The 13541-nt window shown below is 42.1% G+C and overlaps 1 protein-coding gene across 1 annotated transcript in view; it reads left to right on the top strand.

Moving 5' to 3' along the window:
• Window positions 1-13541, top strand: part of EP300 (E1A binding protein p300) — a 61839-nt gene that overhangs the window by 25016 nt on the left and 23282 nt on the right. Inside the window, exons 4-16 of the mRNA XM_064702342.1 lie at window positions 65-241; window positions 2377-2638; window positions 3400-3513; window positions 4463-4699; window positions 7094-7187; window positions 7517-7651; window positions 8053-8170; window positions 8659-8833; window positions 9216-9293; window positions 10127-10236; window positions 10754-10909; window positions 11956-12399; window positions 12894-13082. Coding sequence (XP_064558412.1) covers window positions 65-241; window positions 2377-2638; window positions 3400-3513; window positions 4463-4699; window positions 7094-7187; window positions 7517-7651; window positions 8053-8170; window positions 8659-8833; window positions 9216-9293; window positions 10127-10236; window positions 10754-10909; window positions 11956-12399; window positions 12894-13082 — 2289 coding nt within the window. The remainder of the gene's footprint in view (window positions 1-64; window positions 242-2376; window positions 2639-3399; window positions 3514-4462; window positions 4700-7093; window positions 7188-7516; window positions 7652-8052; window positions 8171-8658; window positions 8834-9215; window positions 9294-10126; window positions 10237-10753; window positions 10910-11955; window positions 12400-12893; window positions 13083-13541) is intronic.

The raw sequence follows: 13541 nt of genomic DNA, 5'->3' as shown, positions 1-13541 counted from the left end.
ATTTGCCTTATACATTGAGAACTTATACTGTCTTACTTGAACACCTTACCATTTTAATTTCTAGATGGGAATGATGAGCAATCCCAGCCCTTATGGTCAGCCCTATAGTCAAAATACTGGGCAGCAGATTGGAGCCAGTGGACTTGGCCCTCAGATGCAGAATAAAGCTGGACTGCAGAATAGCTTACCACAGTTTCCAATGGACAAGAAACCAGTTCCTGGGGCAGGAATGCCTAACATGGTAAGTAGAATGAAAGGTATATTCAGAAAATGTTGTGGTGGAGAGGAGCAATATGCTCTGGTCTTGCCACATTGTAAGATTTTGCAGCTGTATTACCCAGGGTGAATATGTACTTGGAATCTACACAGAACACACTTGTTTCAACCCCTAGGACTGATATGAGGGAGAGGGTTGAGTTGTGCTTTCTATGTTGATAAACTGCATCTCCACTTTTTTGGTCTTCAAACCCTGTTAACTGGGAAAATGGAATGGAGCTCCTTAATTGAAATGATCTTTGCAGCCTGTTCAGACACCTCTGCTCTCCTGACCCATCCTTTCTTTGCTGTTGCTGTATTGGGCCCCTTCTCCTCAGAGTATCTCTGTCTGGAGAGCTGTTTTCCTGCTTGTTCTCATTGATGCTTTTGGTAAAGAGAGGTGTCCCTTTCTGAACAGGTGTTACCTGTGATGGGGCTGAGAAACCCCAGCTGTGAGTTCTTTCTTGTGAATTACAGGAACATGCACAGCAGTCCTGATGCTGGAGGTGTTTCCTGGCAATGGTAGTAGCCTTGGTACCTTTCCCTTTTGCCTCCACTTTTACTGCAGCAGGACTTAAGGAAAGGGGAAGTAAGAATGGTGGGAAAAGTAGATGACCCAAGCTTGTAAAGCCAGTGCCTCACCACGTGCCTTAATGTTAGATTCCCTGGCTTGAGCTTAAAGCTCATTTTCAAAGTTTCAATTGGTAAGGGGTATGACATGCAACATGTCTTACTGTTTTGGGGCTTTTTTCCTCTTTTTCTTTTAATTTAGGAAACAAATTCATTTTTCTGTACATAGCTTGTGTTTCTCCCTGCTTCAAATTTCACTCCCACATGCCCCCTAGGAGGGTCCATCTATTGATCTTACTAACTGTTGCTGAAAAGCCATTTCCAGTTAACTTTAGTACCTTTAAGTTAAGAAGAGCTCCATCCCATGAGTTTTATTTAATGGTTTTTTTAAGTTGAGCACGAAACATTGGAAGACAAGCAAACCAGTTGGTTGTATGAATCAATAAAAAAGCAGCCAAAACTTGTTCAGAACCCCAGCTGTCAAGTTTGTATTCAGTGCAGAGCATAAAACTTCTGAAGCTAGTACCCAGCTGAACGTAGGAAAAAGTTGTTACTGTCTCAGCTGTTGTTCAGAATGCCAGGCTGCAAACAAGGGAGTTCTGGTGATATTGGAACATGCACAGACCCTGGGAGCCTGACTAATGGGTGAAGTCACCTTGTCAAATGAAAGGTTAATGCTAGTAGTCAAGAGCTATAGGGGAACTGGGGTTTAGAAATACAGGTAGCTGGGGTCTAAAGATCTGGAGATCTCCAGAAACATCCTGTAGTACCTGAAGAGTCAATTAGAAACTAAGGTCTATTAAACTGTAGTGATACAAGCAATATAGAGTACCCGAGCCTCTCTTGTTTGAGTATTTCTCAAACGTCACCTGAAAGGAATACAAAGAGTTCTGAACAAATAAACAGAAGCAGAGAAGGCAAACTAGATGTTGCCATACCTGACATTAGTTCTCTAGTGTTTATTATCCTGAAGCTGTGCTTCATCTCTAGCAGAGACTAGGAGATGCTTGTTTTGAATGCTTATGTGCAAATTTGCTGATGGAAAAAGGTTAAAAGCTTCCCAGAACTTGCCTTTTGTTCTCCTTTTCTCGGAGCAGTCAACTTGAGATACCTTCTACTGTGAGGGAAAACCCTATTCATTCTAAAATGTGCTTTCTTCCATTAATGCAGGAGTTGTGGATGCAAGTTTTAGCATCCAAAATGAGATTTGAGATCTAAATGCTATTAATATTTTCTGGTTGGTCTAGCACTGCAGATTAACCTGTGAGCATGTGCAAAGGTCTGCTGGCTATTGATAAGGCAAGAGCTAGGACTAATAGAGTGATATGAGGAGGAAATTGTGGCTGGCAAGAGAATTGCTAGGGCTGTTGCTAAGGGGCATTTTTAATGAGTCCTCCAGAACTACACATAAGTGGGCTGTTTCCTTAATCAGAGAATCTAGGAGTAGCTGTTCCTCTGATTGGACTTTCTCGTATATTGCTGTTTACTCACTAAATGAATTCTTTTCAAAAATAGATTTATTTCCAAGAATTTCTTTTTCACCTTCTTCAGGGCCAGCAGCAGGCTCCCCAGGTGCAGCAGGCTGGGATGGGGCCAGCAGCTTCTCAAGGCATGGGCTCTGGAGCGCCGACAGCAGACCCAGAAAAGCGCAAACTCATCCAGCAGCAGCTGGTGCTCCTCTTGCACGCTCACAAGTGTCAGCGGCGAGAGCAGGCCAACGGCGAGGTGCGGCAGTGCAACCTCCCGCACTGCCGCACCATGAAGAATGTCTTGAACCACATGACACACTGTCAGGCTGGCAAATCTTGCCAAGGTAAGTGGGGGAGTGGTTAGGTACATGTAGCACACGTTTTGGGGAGGAGAAGGGCTCCTAGAAAGAGGTGGACTAGTGGTGACTTGGGAAAAGTAAGTTAAAGAAATTCTGTCTTATTGCTTAAGACAGGGAATTGTAAGCAACTTTGAGCCTCTAAATAGGCAAGTTAGAGGGAACAAAAACCAGCAAAGAGATGAGTAGAAAATCTTTTGCCTAACTTTGTAACTCATGGTAAAATCTTTTGGATTCTGCCTTATTTTAAAGGTAGACATAAACTCAGAATCTGCAAATGGGAGTCTACCTGTGTTCCTTAAACTGAAGAGATGAATCTCGAGCAATACCAAGCCATGAATTTGACTGCTACTGGCACTTGGAACATCTCTCTGTCCTACTGAAATAGAATCTTCCTTTTTGATAGCCTTGGTTCATCTGGATTGTGCCAGTTGTTGACATCTCAGTTGCTTGGCACAGTCTGCCTTATACCTGGGCTAGATGGAGTTATCCTTCAAGCCATGGAGACGTAGGCTTGGGTGTATCATGTGGGGTTTTTGAGTAGGCTTTGGTTGAGCCAGTAGTACTAGAAGAAATCTGGCTACATTTTCAGGGCTAGTTAGTGCTGAACCATTTCAAATAATACTTTGACTTCTGTTGATATAGGTGTGTGCCCTGAGAGAAAATGCTGCTCTTTATCCAGTTTGTGATGACCATGTGGAGATACTGGGAGCAGTTTGTAAATGTTTTTCATTTCTTCTCTTTGTCAGTGGCACATTGCGCATCTTCCCGACAAATCATCTCACACTGGAAGAATTGCACCAGACATGATTGTCCTGTATGTTTGCCTCTCAAAAATGCTGGGGACAAAAGAAATCAGCAATGTAAGTCTACTGGGGAATTCTGTGTCTTGATTAAACTATAAAATGCATGTTGGGAGTAAAACTTTCTTGCACCCAGATGGTAGTGGTGATGCTCTCAAACCTGGGAACATGGTAATGGGGTTTTTCTCATTTTTAATCTCAGAGTATTTCTCTGGCTCTGATTGCTAGTGTTTATGAAAGCTTTCTAACTTTATTGTATTTTTCTATCAAGAAGAAAGGTAAGGGTAAGGTTGAACAGATCATAACTCTCTCAACCAAATGGTTGGCTTTTCATTGCTGCTTCTTCCAGCTGGGCTGTTTCTGGAGACAGATGTGCACACGCACGTTGTGTCATTTTAGCCCTGACACTTGGTTCTGTCTTCATTCTTTGTTTGCATCAGATGTCACTTCCCCTTTCTCTTTTGTCCCCTTGGTCTCCCTGACAAAATGTTTGGCAAGATTTTTGTCATTGTGTTGTCTGTATGGGGTTTTTTTCCTCCCTGCTTTAATGTTGCTGTAGCCTCTTCTGATGACTAATGTGAGCTATTTCTTGGTTTAAGAAAACTAAAAAAAAAAAAAAAAAAAAAAAACCCAACAAAAAAAATCCCAAAAAACAAAAAGGGCAGAAAAGTTGTTGCAATGGCTGGTGGAAAACTGTATGTACAGTTCTGCCTTTAACCTCTGTGACATGCTGTGCCTCTGTTTTCACTTTGAAGCAAGCAGATGTGTCCTAAATACTTAAGAGTGGGATTTCCTCTGAGCAGCCCAAAGGGAAAACAGCACGTTGGATTGGCTGGTTGGGTCAGAACTTGTCTCTCTGTTTCGTGACGGGTTTTTCAGATCTGTCCCTGCATGCTTCCAGAAGGAGATGTTTTAGCTGTGAGCAGCCAGAGCACGCTGTCTGTCCCTTGTCGCTGGGCCCCTCTGGCTGCCCTGGGCTCTCCTCTCTAACTCGGTGTCTGTCTCGCAGCGCTGCTGGGCGGAGCTGCGGTGGGACTCGCCAATGCCGGCTCTGTGGGCGTGGGGCAGCAGACAACGCCCAGCATTAACACTACCAGTCAGATCGACCCCAGCTCCATCGAGAGAGCGTACGCGGCCCTCGGACTGACCTACCAGGGGAACCAGATGCAGACACAGCCCCAGGCTCAAGTGAAGAATCAGCAACAGGGACAGTCACCCCAGAGCCTGCGCCCTATGAATCCTATGAGTAAGTTTATCTGGTAGTGTTAAAATGCAAACTACAGGCAACTTCCCCATGCTACATCTAATGCAAATTTTCTCAACCTACTAGCTTAATACTGCTAAAAAATTTGCAAAAGGTAGGGCTTTGTGATATTTTAGACTTGGAAAAGCAACTTAGTGGAACAGGAACATTAGAGAGCCCAGGTGCCCTTCTCTGGAAAAACTAGTTTCTTTATAAAAATGATAATTTTTCAAGGCTTTTTTTTTTTCTTTACAATTGTACTATAATGCAAGTTTCAGGCTATTGGGGAGTTTATAACTGCATATGAATGCTGGCATTCAGGGGTACTTCCCTGTCACTCAGAGTACAGCATTTTACATTTGTGTCTCGGATATGTAAAATTTGTTTAAAAAATGAAAAATAGCAAATAACTGACATTCTCCCTGAATCCTGTCATGTGATCTCATGTAGCTCTAAATTGTGTAAGTGGCTTATAGGAACATTGTAGGACTGGATAACAATTTAAATTCAAAGTGCAGTTAATCAGAACCTGGCTATCAATGGTGTCAAATGAAGTCATCTTTAACCACCAAATCTAAGTTTGATAGTATGAGATTACATCACAGGAGTTTTTCTCACTCTTAGCTGTTTGCTTGAGTTGCATAAGTAGATGTGGCTTTTTTAGTGGAAAAGAGGAAAGAAGAGCTGGCAGTGATTTATCACAAGCTTGTATGGGATTGTAATGATTGTGCCTGTGTGTCCCATGAGAAGCTTGTGTGCAGAATGAGAGATTGGTACAGAAACACAAACTACAGCCTGCAACCAACTGCTGCTCTGCTCTGCAAAGGAAATGCTGCTCCTGGGTCACTCAGGAAAAGGCTGCTGGGTAGAGTAGGCTTGTTAATAAGATGACTGGCCCTCACAGATTGCATGTGACTTGCTAAAACTTTACCTTCTAGTGTGTGAAAACAGAGAAAAGGGCAAGGGTCCTGAGAGCTTAGTCTTAAAACAGTTAGATTAAAATAATATTATTTTCTGTTGTGCCTTACAGTCTTTTCTGAAGCAAAATTATTCTTATTTTTTAATGTATGTAATTATTTACAGACAGTGTTTTGCCTATGCATTCCTTGCAGAACAGTGGGCATTCTTTGTGCAGTTGCTAAGAAAATCCAATGAAATGGGATTGAAAAAGCTCTTGGAGTGTGAAGAACTGCAGCTTAATGTAGAAAGGAGAAGCATGGAGAGTGTAGACGTTTGACTGTTGCTTCCTTATTAGGAGTGAGTAGCTAAGGAGGGTATTACAGCAGGTGAGATAGGAATTATCAGGTCATGGCCTACAGGACAGCAGGACTAGTTTAGGAGAAATAGCAGGATTTGATGAGGACTGGTATGTGAAAAGATGCAGTTTTAAGTGGCTCAAACAAATGGTGGGTTTTGACAGTTGAAAAAGGGAGAGTTTAGGTAAAGGTTGACTGTTGTCTTGCACTGCAGTGTGCTTTCAGATGGCAAAGTGAATTTGGGAAGAAGAAAAGGACTAAAGAAAAGGAGATTTGGAACAGATTTATGGAAAAATTGGTTAAGTACTTGGTTGTGATATTAGGGGTATGTATTAGGCTTGATATACTTAATTTCAGTGGGCTTCTCCTGTATGCAATGTTATTTTGCTTGAAATACAGATTGTGTAGGATTCAAATGTCCTAAATAAACGTGAAGCTTGGTAATGGTTTTCATGCTACTTGTGGTGTCACAAAATGGTCTGTTTAGAAGCTCCAGACAGAAATATATTGCATTTTTCTTTGCTAATTTAGAGATAACTGTAGTGTGTGAAGAAAACAGGCAATTTTTATGGTGATTAAGGTATGATTCAGAAAACCAGATTTTGTTACGCAACAAATTAGAGGTGTTTCCTGCAAAGGGTTGTCAGATGTTCCTTCTTTCAAGCATTTGAGTTAGTTGTGGGATCATTAAGTTATGGAGTGGGTGAGAAGGGACCTTGTCTGTTGTAGGTGGTAGCTGATGTTTAAGTTTTTGAAGCCTTTGTGAATATCCTAAGATTCTGAATGAAAAAATATCTGCTTCTAAACAAAAAAGCAGAAGTGGTTGGACTTTTTCATTAGAGAGTCACAGGAAAGGACTCTGGAACATAATATTTGTGGCAAATTGACATCACTTGTTTGTTGATAAGTTCAGGAAGATATGCAGAGGAGTAATGGGGTTGATGCTTCACTTGGAGGTCACCAGTGTTGTGCCTTGTGCTTTTTCTAAGTTTGTAAAAGAAAGAGGGGTGAAGAGAGCAATGGATAATAAAATTCCCTGCACAAAAGTCCAAGTACTTGAAAGTCTAAACCCTTGCTGAACAGTTACTGATTTTGTGTGGTAAATGGGCTCTTCATTTTTTCTGTATTCTTCTGTTTTTAGGTGCAAATCCAATGGGAGTGAATGGAGGAGTAGGGGTGCAACCTCCTAATCTGCTGCCTGACTCAATGTTACATTCAACCATGAATTCTCAAAAGTAAGTTTGAATCCTTTGTACCCCAATGATTTTGTTTTGATCTCATGGCACTTCTTGCATAAACAGTGGAGTAAATGCCATTGATGGCTATCTCTCCCTTTGGATTTTGTAGCTTTTGTTGCAGTTTTCCAAGTCCTTGGGTAGAACAGCGTGTACTCTTTCACTGCGTTGTTTGGTGTGTGTGTGCAACTATTTCTGCAGTTTGTCCATTGATTAGGGAATGGCTGAACTAGCACTTTGTCCTAACATTATTCTAAAAGAGGCTATGACTGTAAGATGATTAAGCTGGGGCTAGACTTTTGCACTCAATTCTTGCTCTGTTTTTGAAGCCCCATGATGAGTGAAAGCGCCAATGTTGCCAGTTTGGGAGCCATGCCAACAGCTCAACCATCCAATACCGGAATCCGAAAGCAGTGGCATGAAGACATTACTCAGGATCTCCGAAACCACCTTGTTCATAAATTGTGAGTAGCTAATATCAAAACCATCTCCTGTTAGGTGAGCTGCTGCCCCAGAGGTGTATTGGAGGCTGAGGGGTTGCAGAAGGAAGCCTGACATGCAGAACTAGAGAGCCAAGGAGTGAATTTTGTCAGGGTGCATGGAGAAGGGAAAGCAGAAGCCAAAAGATGGAGCTGCATCTGCTGCTTTGGGGCTGTTGTCTTGGAAGTTTCCCACTCCATGCTCAAGCCATCTACAAACATCTGCTGCCCCTGGAAGAAGTAGCAGTAGCTGCAGTCTGTCAACAGATTTGCTTGCTGCTTTGTGTTCAAACCACTGGGGTTAATGCTGGTCTGGGAACAGATAACATTTGTATTATTTGTGTCCGTAATATTTTTTTCTTTAATATTTTTTTCTTCCTGCTCAGAGTCCAAGCCATATTTCCTACTCCTGACCCTGCAGCACTGAAGGATCGACGTATGGAGAATCTGGTGGCGTATGCTCGGAAAGTGGAAGGAGATATGTATGAATCAGCAAACAGCAGGGTGAGATGCCATCCCCTGTTGTCTAGTTCTGAGTATTTCTACCTTAATCCTGTGCTGACTGGGGAGGGAGAGGAATGAAAGCACACATGGGACTTCCATGCTGAGGAAACATGTGCTTAGGGACTGCTGGATGGGATCTAGGAGCCAACGAGTTGAGGGCTGCTGCCAGGAGTTGAGATGTGCTGTGCCTGAGACTTGTCACAATCCCCTAAAGGCCGTGTTGAAGCTCTGCACTGTGATTGTCCCAGAGAAATTTTGGACAAAAGAACACAAATATCTGGTGTTGGTCTAATAATAGAGAGCAGTGCCCTTAGCATTGCCCCCTTTCCCCCTCCTATCTGACAGTCCCTGCAAAGGGGAAAACCGCCTCCCACCCCAAACCAAAATGTGTGTCTGTAAAGCTGCTTTAAAAGTTTAAATCACTGGCACCAGTTGCCTTTTCTTAATGTGTCTCATCTCCTTTCTTGGCTTTTATTCCTCCCCAACAGGCAGAGTACTATCACTTGCTAGCAGAGAAGATCTACAAGATTCAGAAGGAGTTGGAGGAGAAACGAAGAACCAGGCTGCAGAAGCAAAACATGATCCCAAATGCTCCAGGCATGCCACAAGCTCCCATGAATCAAGGGCCCAATATGGGACAGCCACAGCCAGGAATGTCTGCAAGTAAGAATCTTTGGGTTACTGATCACCTGGTGCAAGAAATCCTGTACTTGTCATTTCAATAATCTGGTGACCATTTAGCTGACGTGTTTGTGAGCTACTGTTCATTGTTCTACCTTGATAATATGCTTCAGATTTTGTCCCCAGTTTCTGAAAGCTGACTCTAAGTCAGAGGATATTTCTGTCACTAGAATGTACTTGTATTTTCAAGGAAGTTCTTGAGTTTGCCTCACACTTTGAGACTCTTTAATAATGTTTACTTACTGGATACACTTACTTTCTTTATACATGAGTTTCAATGCGTAATTCTCACTAAAATGTTTGGTGGATAAATTCTGGTGGTCTTCTGAATAACACTATCTTATTTCAATGTCTTTTTTTGCAGATGGTCCTCTTCCTGACCCAACTCTGATACGTGCCAATGTGCCAAACCAGATGATGAATCGCATGCAGGCACAGCCAGGTAAATGTTTGAAGAAAATTTGCTACCGTTAAAAAAGTTTTAAAATGAATTTTTAAAGGAATCTTGGATTTGGACAGCTCTGAAGTATCAGAGACCTTGTATCATGTGCAGTTTTTACATTTGGTTAGGAAAATAGCTATCTATATTGCATAATTCTTGCATAACTAATAAATATAAAACACTATCTCTAGTAGCATTTTGTCTTGTGATTTTGAGCTGCACGTTAGCTGCTTGCTTTGTTAAATAAGGAGTTTGATGCTTTTGTAATTTCTGATCATGTGTGCATGGGATGGTGGGATCAGACAAATATGGTGAGCCCATCTACCTCAGGTGAGGACATGTTGGTGGCAGAGGGGATGTGGTGAGAATTATTGCTCAGAAAAAAAGGACAGAAGCTTTGTTACAAATTCAAGATGTGTTATAGCCAACATGCCAAGTACTTGAAGTTAAAACACAGTTTGAGATTCAATAAGTGAATTTCTAATATGTAATTAAATAATGCAACTTTCTGTGGAAAGTTGATCTTCAGCAGCAGGTGTGACAATCAGTATTTGTCATGTGTTACAGTAGTCCTCAAACTTAATGAGTTTTAATAACAGTGGAAACAGATGTTTGAGGGGAGGAAAAGCTGGTCTGTATTCTGAAAGAGTAGGTAGTTCGATCACTATACTTAAAATTATTCCACGTATCTAGTTAATAGAAGGCAATATTTGATTGAAAGCTGGTTGCTAGAAAGCAGAATTAAAGAAACAGCATTTCTTCTCCAAGTGTTGAATGGTGCCTAAAGATTTCAGTTCTTTGTTTACATGTGGTTTTTTGGCACAAATTCACAGGAATGAATCAGTTTGGGCAGATGAACATGCAGCTGTCACCGATGGGACCCCGACAAACCCCTCCTCTTCAGCACCCTGGACAGCTAAGTCAGGCCGGGGCCATGAACCAGGTCAGTGCTCCTTCCCTCCAGGCTTGGGTTCACAGGTTTGCTTCTCTTGTCTGTGGTTGCCATAAAATCAACCAATAAAACAAATTTGAAAATAAATCAAGCATCACTTCTTCATTCTCTTGGCCCTTTGATTTCTGTCTTTTTTGCTTCTCCTCTAAGATCTGCCTGCTATATAGTAAATCTTTAGATATTTGTGGTAAGAGTTGCCTAAAACTTTAAGTTGAAGTGGCTTTTTGTTGCATTTATTAAAGAAGGAGCCAAAATAAATCTTAAGTCACAGTCCCAATTTGAAATCAATACCCTTTTACTTAGCTTTTAAGAGAAATCATCATAAATTCTTTTGAGAGGAGCTATAAACAGGCTTTTCACATTGTATCCTACAGATAAGTGGCAAGAATCAACTTCTGCAACAAGAGAAATGTTTTTATTTTTTTATTTTGTTGTTTTCTCTTTTTTTGGCAAATGTTATGAGGGTGTATGCACATTGTGTGAAATGGATTGCTTTCTTTTCCACCAGATGGGATTTCCTTCACGTATGCAGCAGCCAGGAGTTGGCCAGCCTTCTGGTCAGAATCAATTTCTACAGCAGACTCAGTTCCCTGCTTCTTCCCCGGGAATGAACACAGCGAGCATGCCTATGACTCAGCCTGGCAATCAGACACCAGTATCTCAAGTAAGTTTCTGAATTCTTGATGTGCTGTCAGTGACCTTTGTCATAAACTGGTTATGATTGTTCAGTTTTTAGTAATGGAGAACAACTTGTTTCCTTGAGAGACTTTAGGAATTGTAATCAACCAAATTATTGAGACCTTTCATTTCCCAGCACTGGGAATGGCAAGGGTGAAATACTGTTGGCTTGTTCTCAGGCTCAAATTTAGGTGTTAGAGAGGAATTGTTTTAGGTTTGTTTTTATGGAGCAAAGAAGAAATTGTGACTCAGCATGCAGTTTCTCTTGCTGAACAGCACAACAGCAGAGCCTGAGAAATTAAGAGGTGGCAGAATAAGTTATGAAAAGGCATGTCTGTCCAGGCCTGTGTGTTGCTGGCTTTGGGGGATTAAGAGGGTTATCACTACTGAAGATCTGAACTTACAGTCTAGCAGTTTCCTTTCTGTCCTCTCCCTCTCCCTTTTCAGCAAGAACCTGTCAGGCCAGGAAGAAGTAGGGAACGTCAGTTTGCTTCTCATTGATGCTTCTTCCTAGTTTGCAGGCAAGATTATTGTGGAGTTACAGTTTTTTATCTTGACCAATACAATTTTTTTTTTGTAATTTTATAATGGTAGAGTTACAGCTGTACTTATTTGTGATGATAAATTCAGTTTCTAATCTTGGGGGTGGAGGCATGGGCACACTAAGTGTAATTGAATGCAGTTTTTCACTGTGGTGCATTATCCCATATTCAGGGTGTACAAATCTGCAGTTTTAGAAAGAAATGTTTTGCAAACAGGAGTGTAGGTGTGCCATTCTTTAAGTGTATCGACAAGTATAAGTTATTCTATTGAAACTTCTCTAAGAGAGATGAATAACTTCTAAAACAGCCTTATGTTTGTGTAGAATAAAATAAATCAAGTACACCATTTCTGCTCTTGAAAGAGTTTTTAAAAGTGAAGCAGATGGTTTGTCACTTTTTAAAGTACGCTGTGGGAAAGCAAACATTTGACAGTAATTTCTCTTGCTTTTCTATTCCAAGTCACTGCAAATGTGTACCTGTTTTCCCACAGGCACAAATGACCAGCGCTTCCTGTCCTGTGAACTCTCCTGCAATGGCTCCAGGTTCTCAAGGGAGCCATATTCACTGCCCACCTCTTCCACAGCCTCCCATGCACCAAAATTCTCCTTCTCCGGTACCCAGCCGAACCCCAACACCTCACCACACGCCCCCAGGCCTGGGCTCCCAGCAGCAGCAGGCAGCAGCAGCCGCTGCCGCCGCTGCCCCCCCTCCTGCTCCTCAGGCAATGCCGCCCGGACCGCAGTCCCAGACTATGCACCCCCCTCAGAGGCAGACTCCAACGCCTCCACAGGCACAGCTGCCTCCACAAGTGCAGCCTCCAGTTCCAGTTACCCCTTCTGCAGAGCAGCAGCAGCAGCCCTTGTCACAGCAGAGCACCACTGCATCTGTTCCCACACCAACAGCACCGCTGCAACCTCAGCACCCCACAACACCTGTAAGGAAATACTTTAATTGTGCTTTCCCTGCCAATGTTTGTGTGCAAGTTTGAATTTTCAGTTGTGTGCTCCTGGCATGTTTAATATTGAAATAGGGGCTTTTTTTGTATTTGGGGAGTTAACTTTTTCCATGGAAACAAGTTTGTAGATCATTTGCTGTTTCCAGAGGAAATATTTTACAGAATTCTTGTATGTGTTTTGAAATTCACTTTGAAACGTGGGTGAGGTTTTTGGTTACTTAAACATATGCATAGGACTTATACAGTAAAGAAAACAATGTCATTTTCTTTACACAAGGCATTCTAGTGCATGCCTCTGATACATGTTTTCCAATAGCTGAGGTTGTGGGACCACTGTATTCTTCAGGGAAAACAAATAGAAAAGGACTAGAGTGCTTTTAAACTCAGTGGAAATGTAGCATCTGTAAGACATAGATTAGAAAAAGAAAACAGGTGTGTTAGAAGCCTGTTAGTAATGTGTTTTGTTCCCTCAGCTTTCACAGCCAGCTGTGAGCATTGATGGGCAGGTATCCAACCCCCCATCCACCAGCAGCACAGAGGTGAACTCTCAGCAGACTGTTCCAGAACAGCAGCAGCCACCCTTGCAGGAAGTGAAAATGGAGATTAAAACAGATGAAGGGGAACCAGAACAAACAGAGATGCAAATGGAGGAGAAACCTGAGGTGAGATTGTTGACCAGATGTTGGGTCAACATCTAGTACTGCTTAATGCTTTCTATCATTCGTCTGTCATTCCTTTCAGAATTTGGTGAGAGCTGTAGGTGCTACCTGCTGATGCAGTTTTGATTGTTGTCTTTTGTCTTATTCCTAAAGAAAAGTCTGTTTTCTGGTGAAATTGTAGTGGTAGAAGTCAGTGGCCACAGAAAGGACCATTATAATGTGGTTGCTGTGAAGCTTTGCTTTGGTAAATGCCGGTGTGAGGATGCACTTGGGGCCAGTCCACAGCTGTTAAAATAGCAGATATCAGGATGACGGGAAATAGCCTTAGGTTATGCCTGGGGAGGTTTAGATTGAATATTAGAAAAAGTTTTTTCTCTGAAAGGGTTATCAAGCATTGAAGCAGGCTGCCCAGGGAAGTGAGTCACCATTCATGGAGGTATTTAGATGATGTGTAGAGGTGGC

This window comes from Zonotrichia leucophrys, chromosome 1A (assembly GCF_028769735.1).
Source record: "Zonotrichia leucophrys gambelii isolate GWCS_2022_RI chromosome 1A, RI_Zleu_2.0, whole genome shotgun sequence".
Taxonomy (NCBI): Eukaryota; Metazoa; Chordata; class Aves; order Passeriformes; family Passerellidae; genus Zonotrichia; species Zonotrichia leucophrys.
Note: the sequence above shows the minus strand (reverse complement) of the source record. Positions and strands in the feature narration are given on the sequence as shown.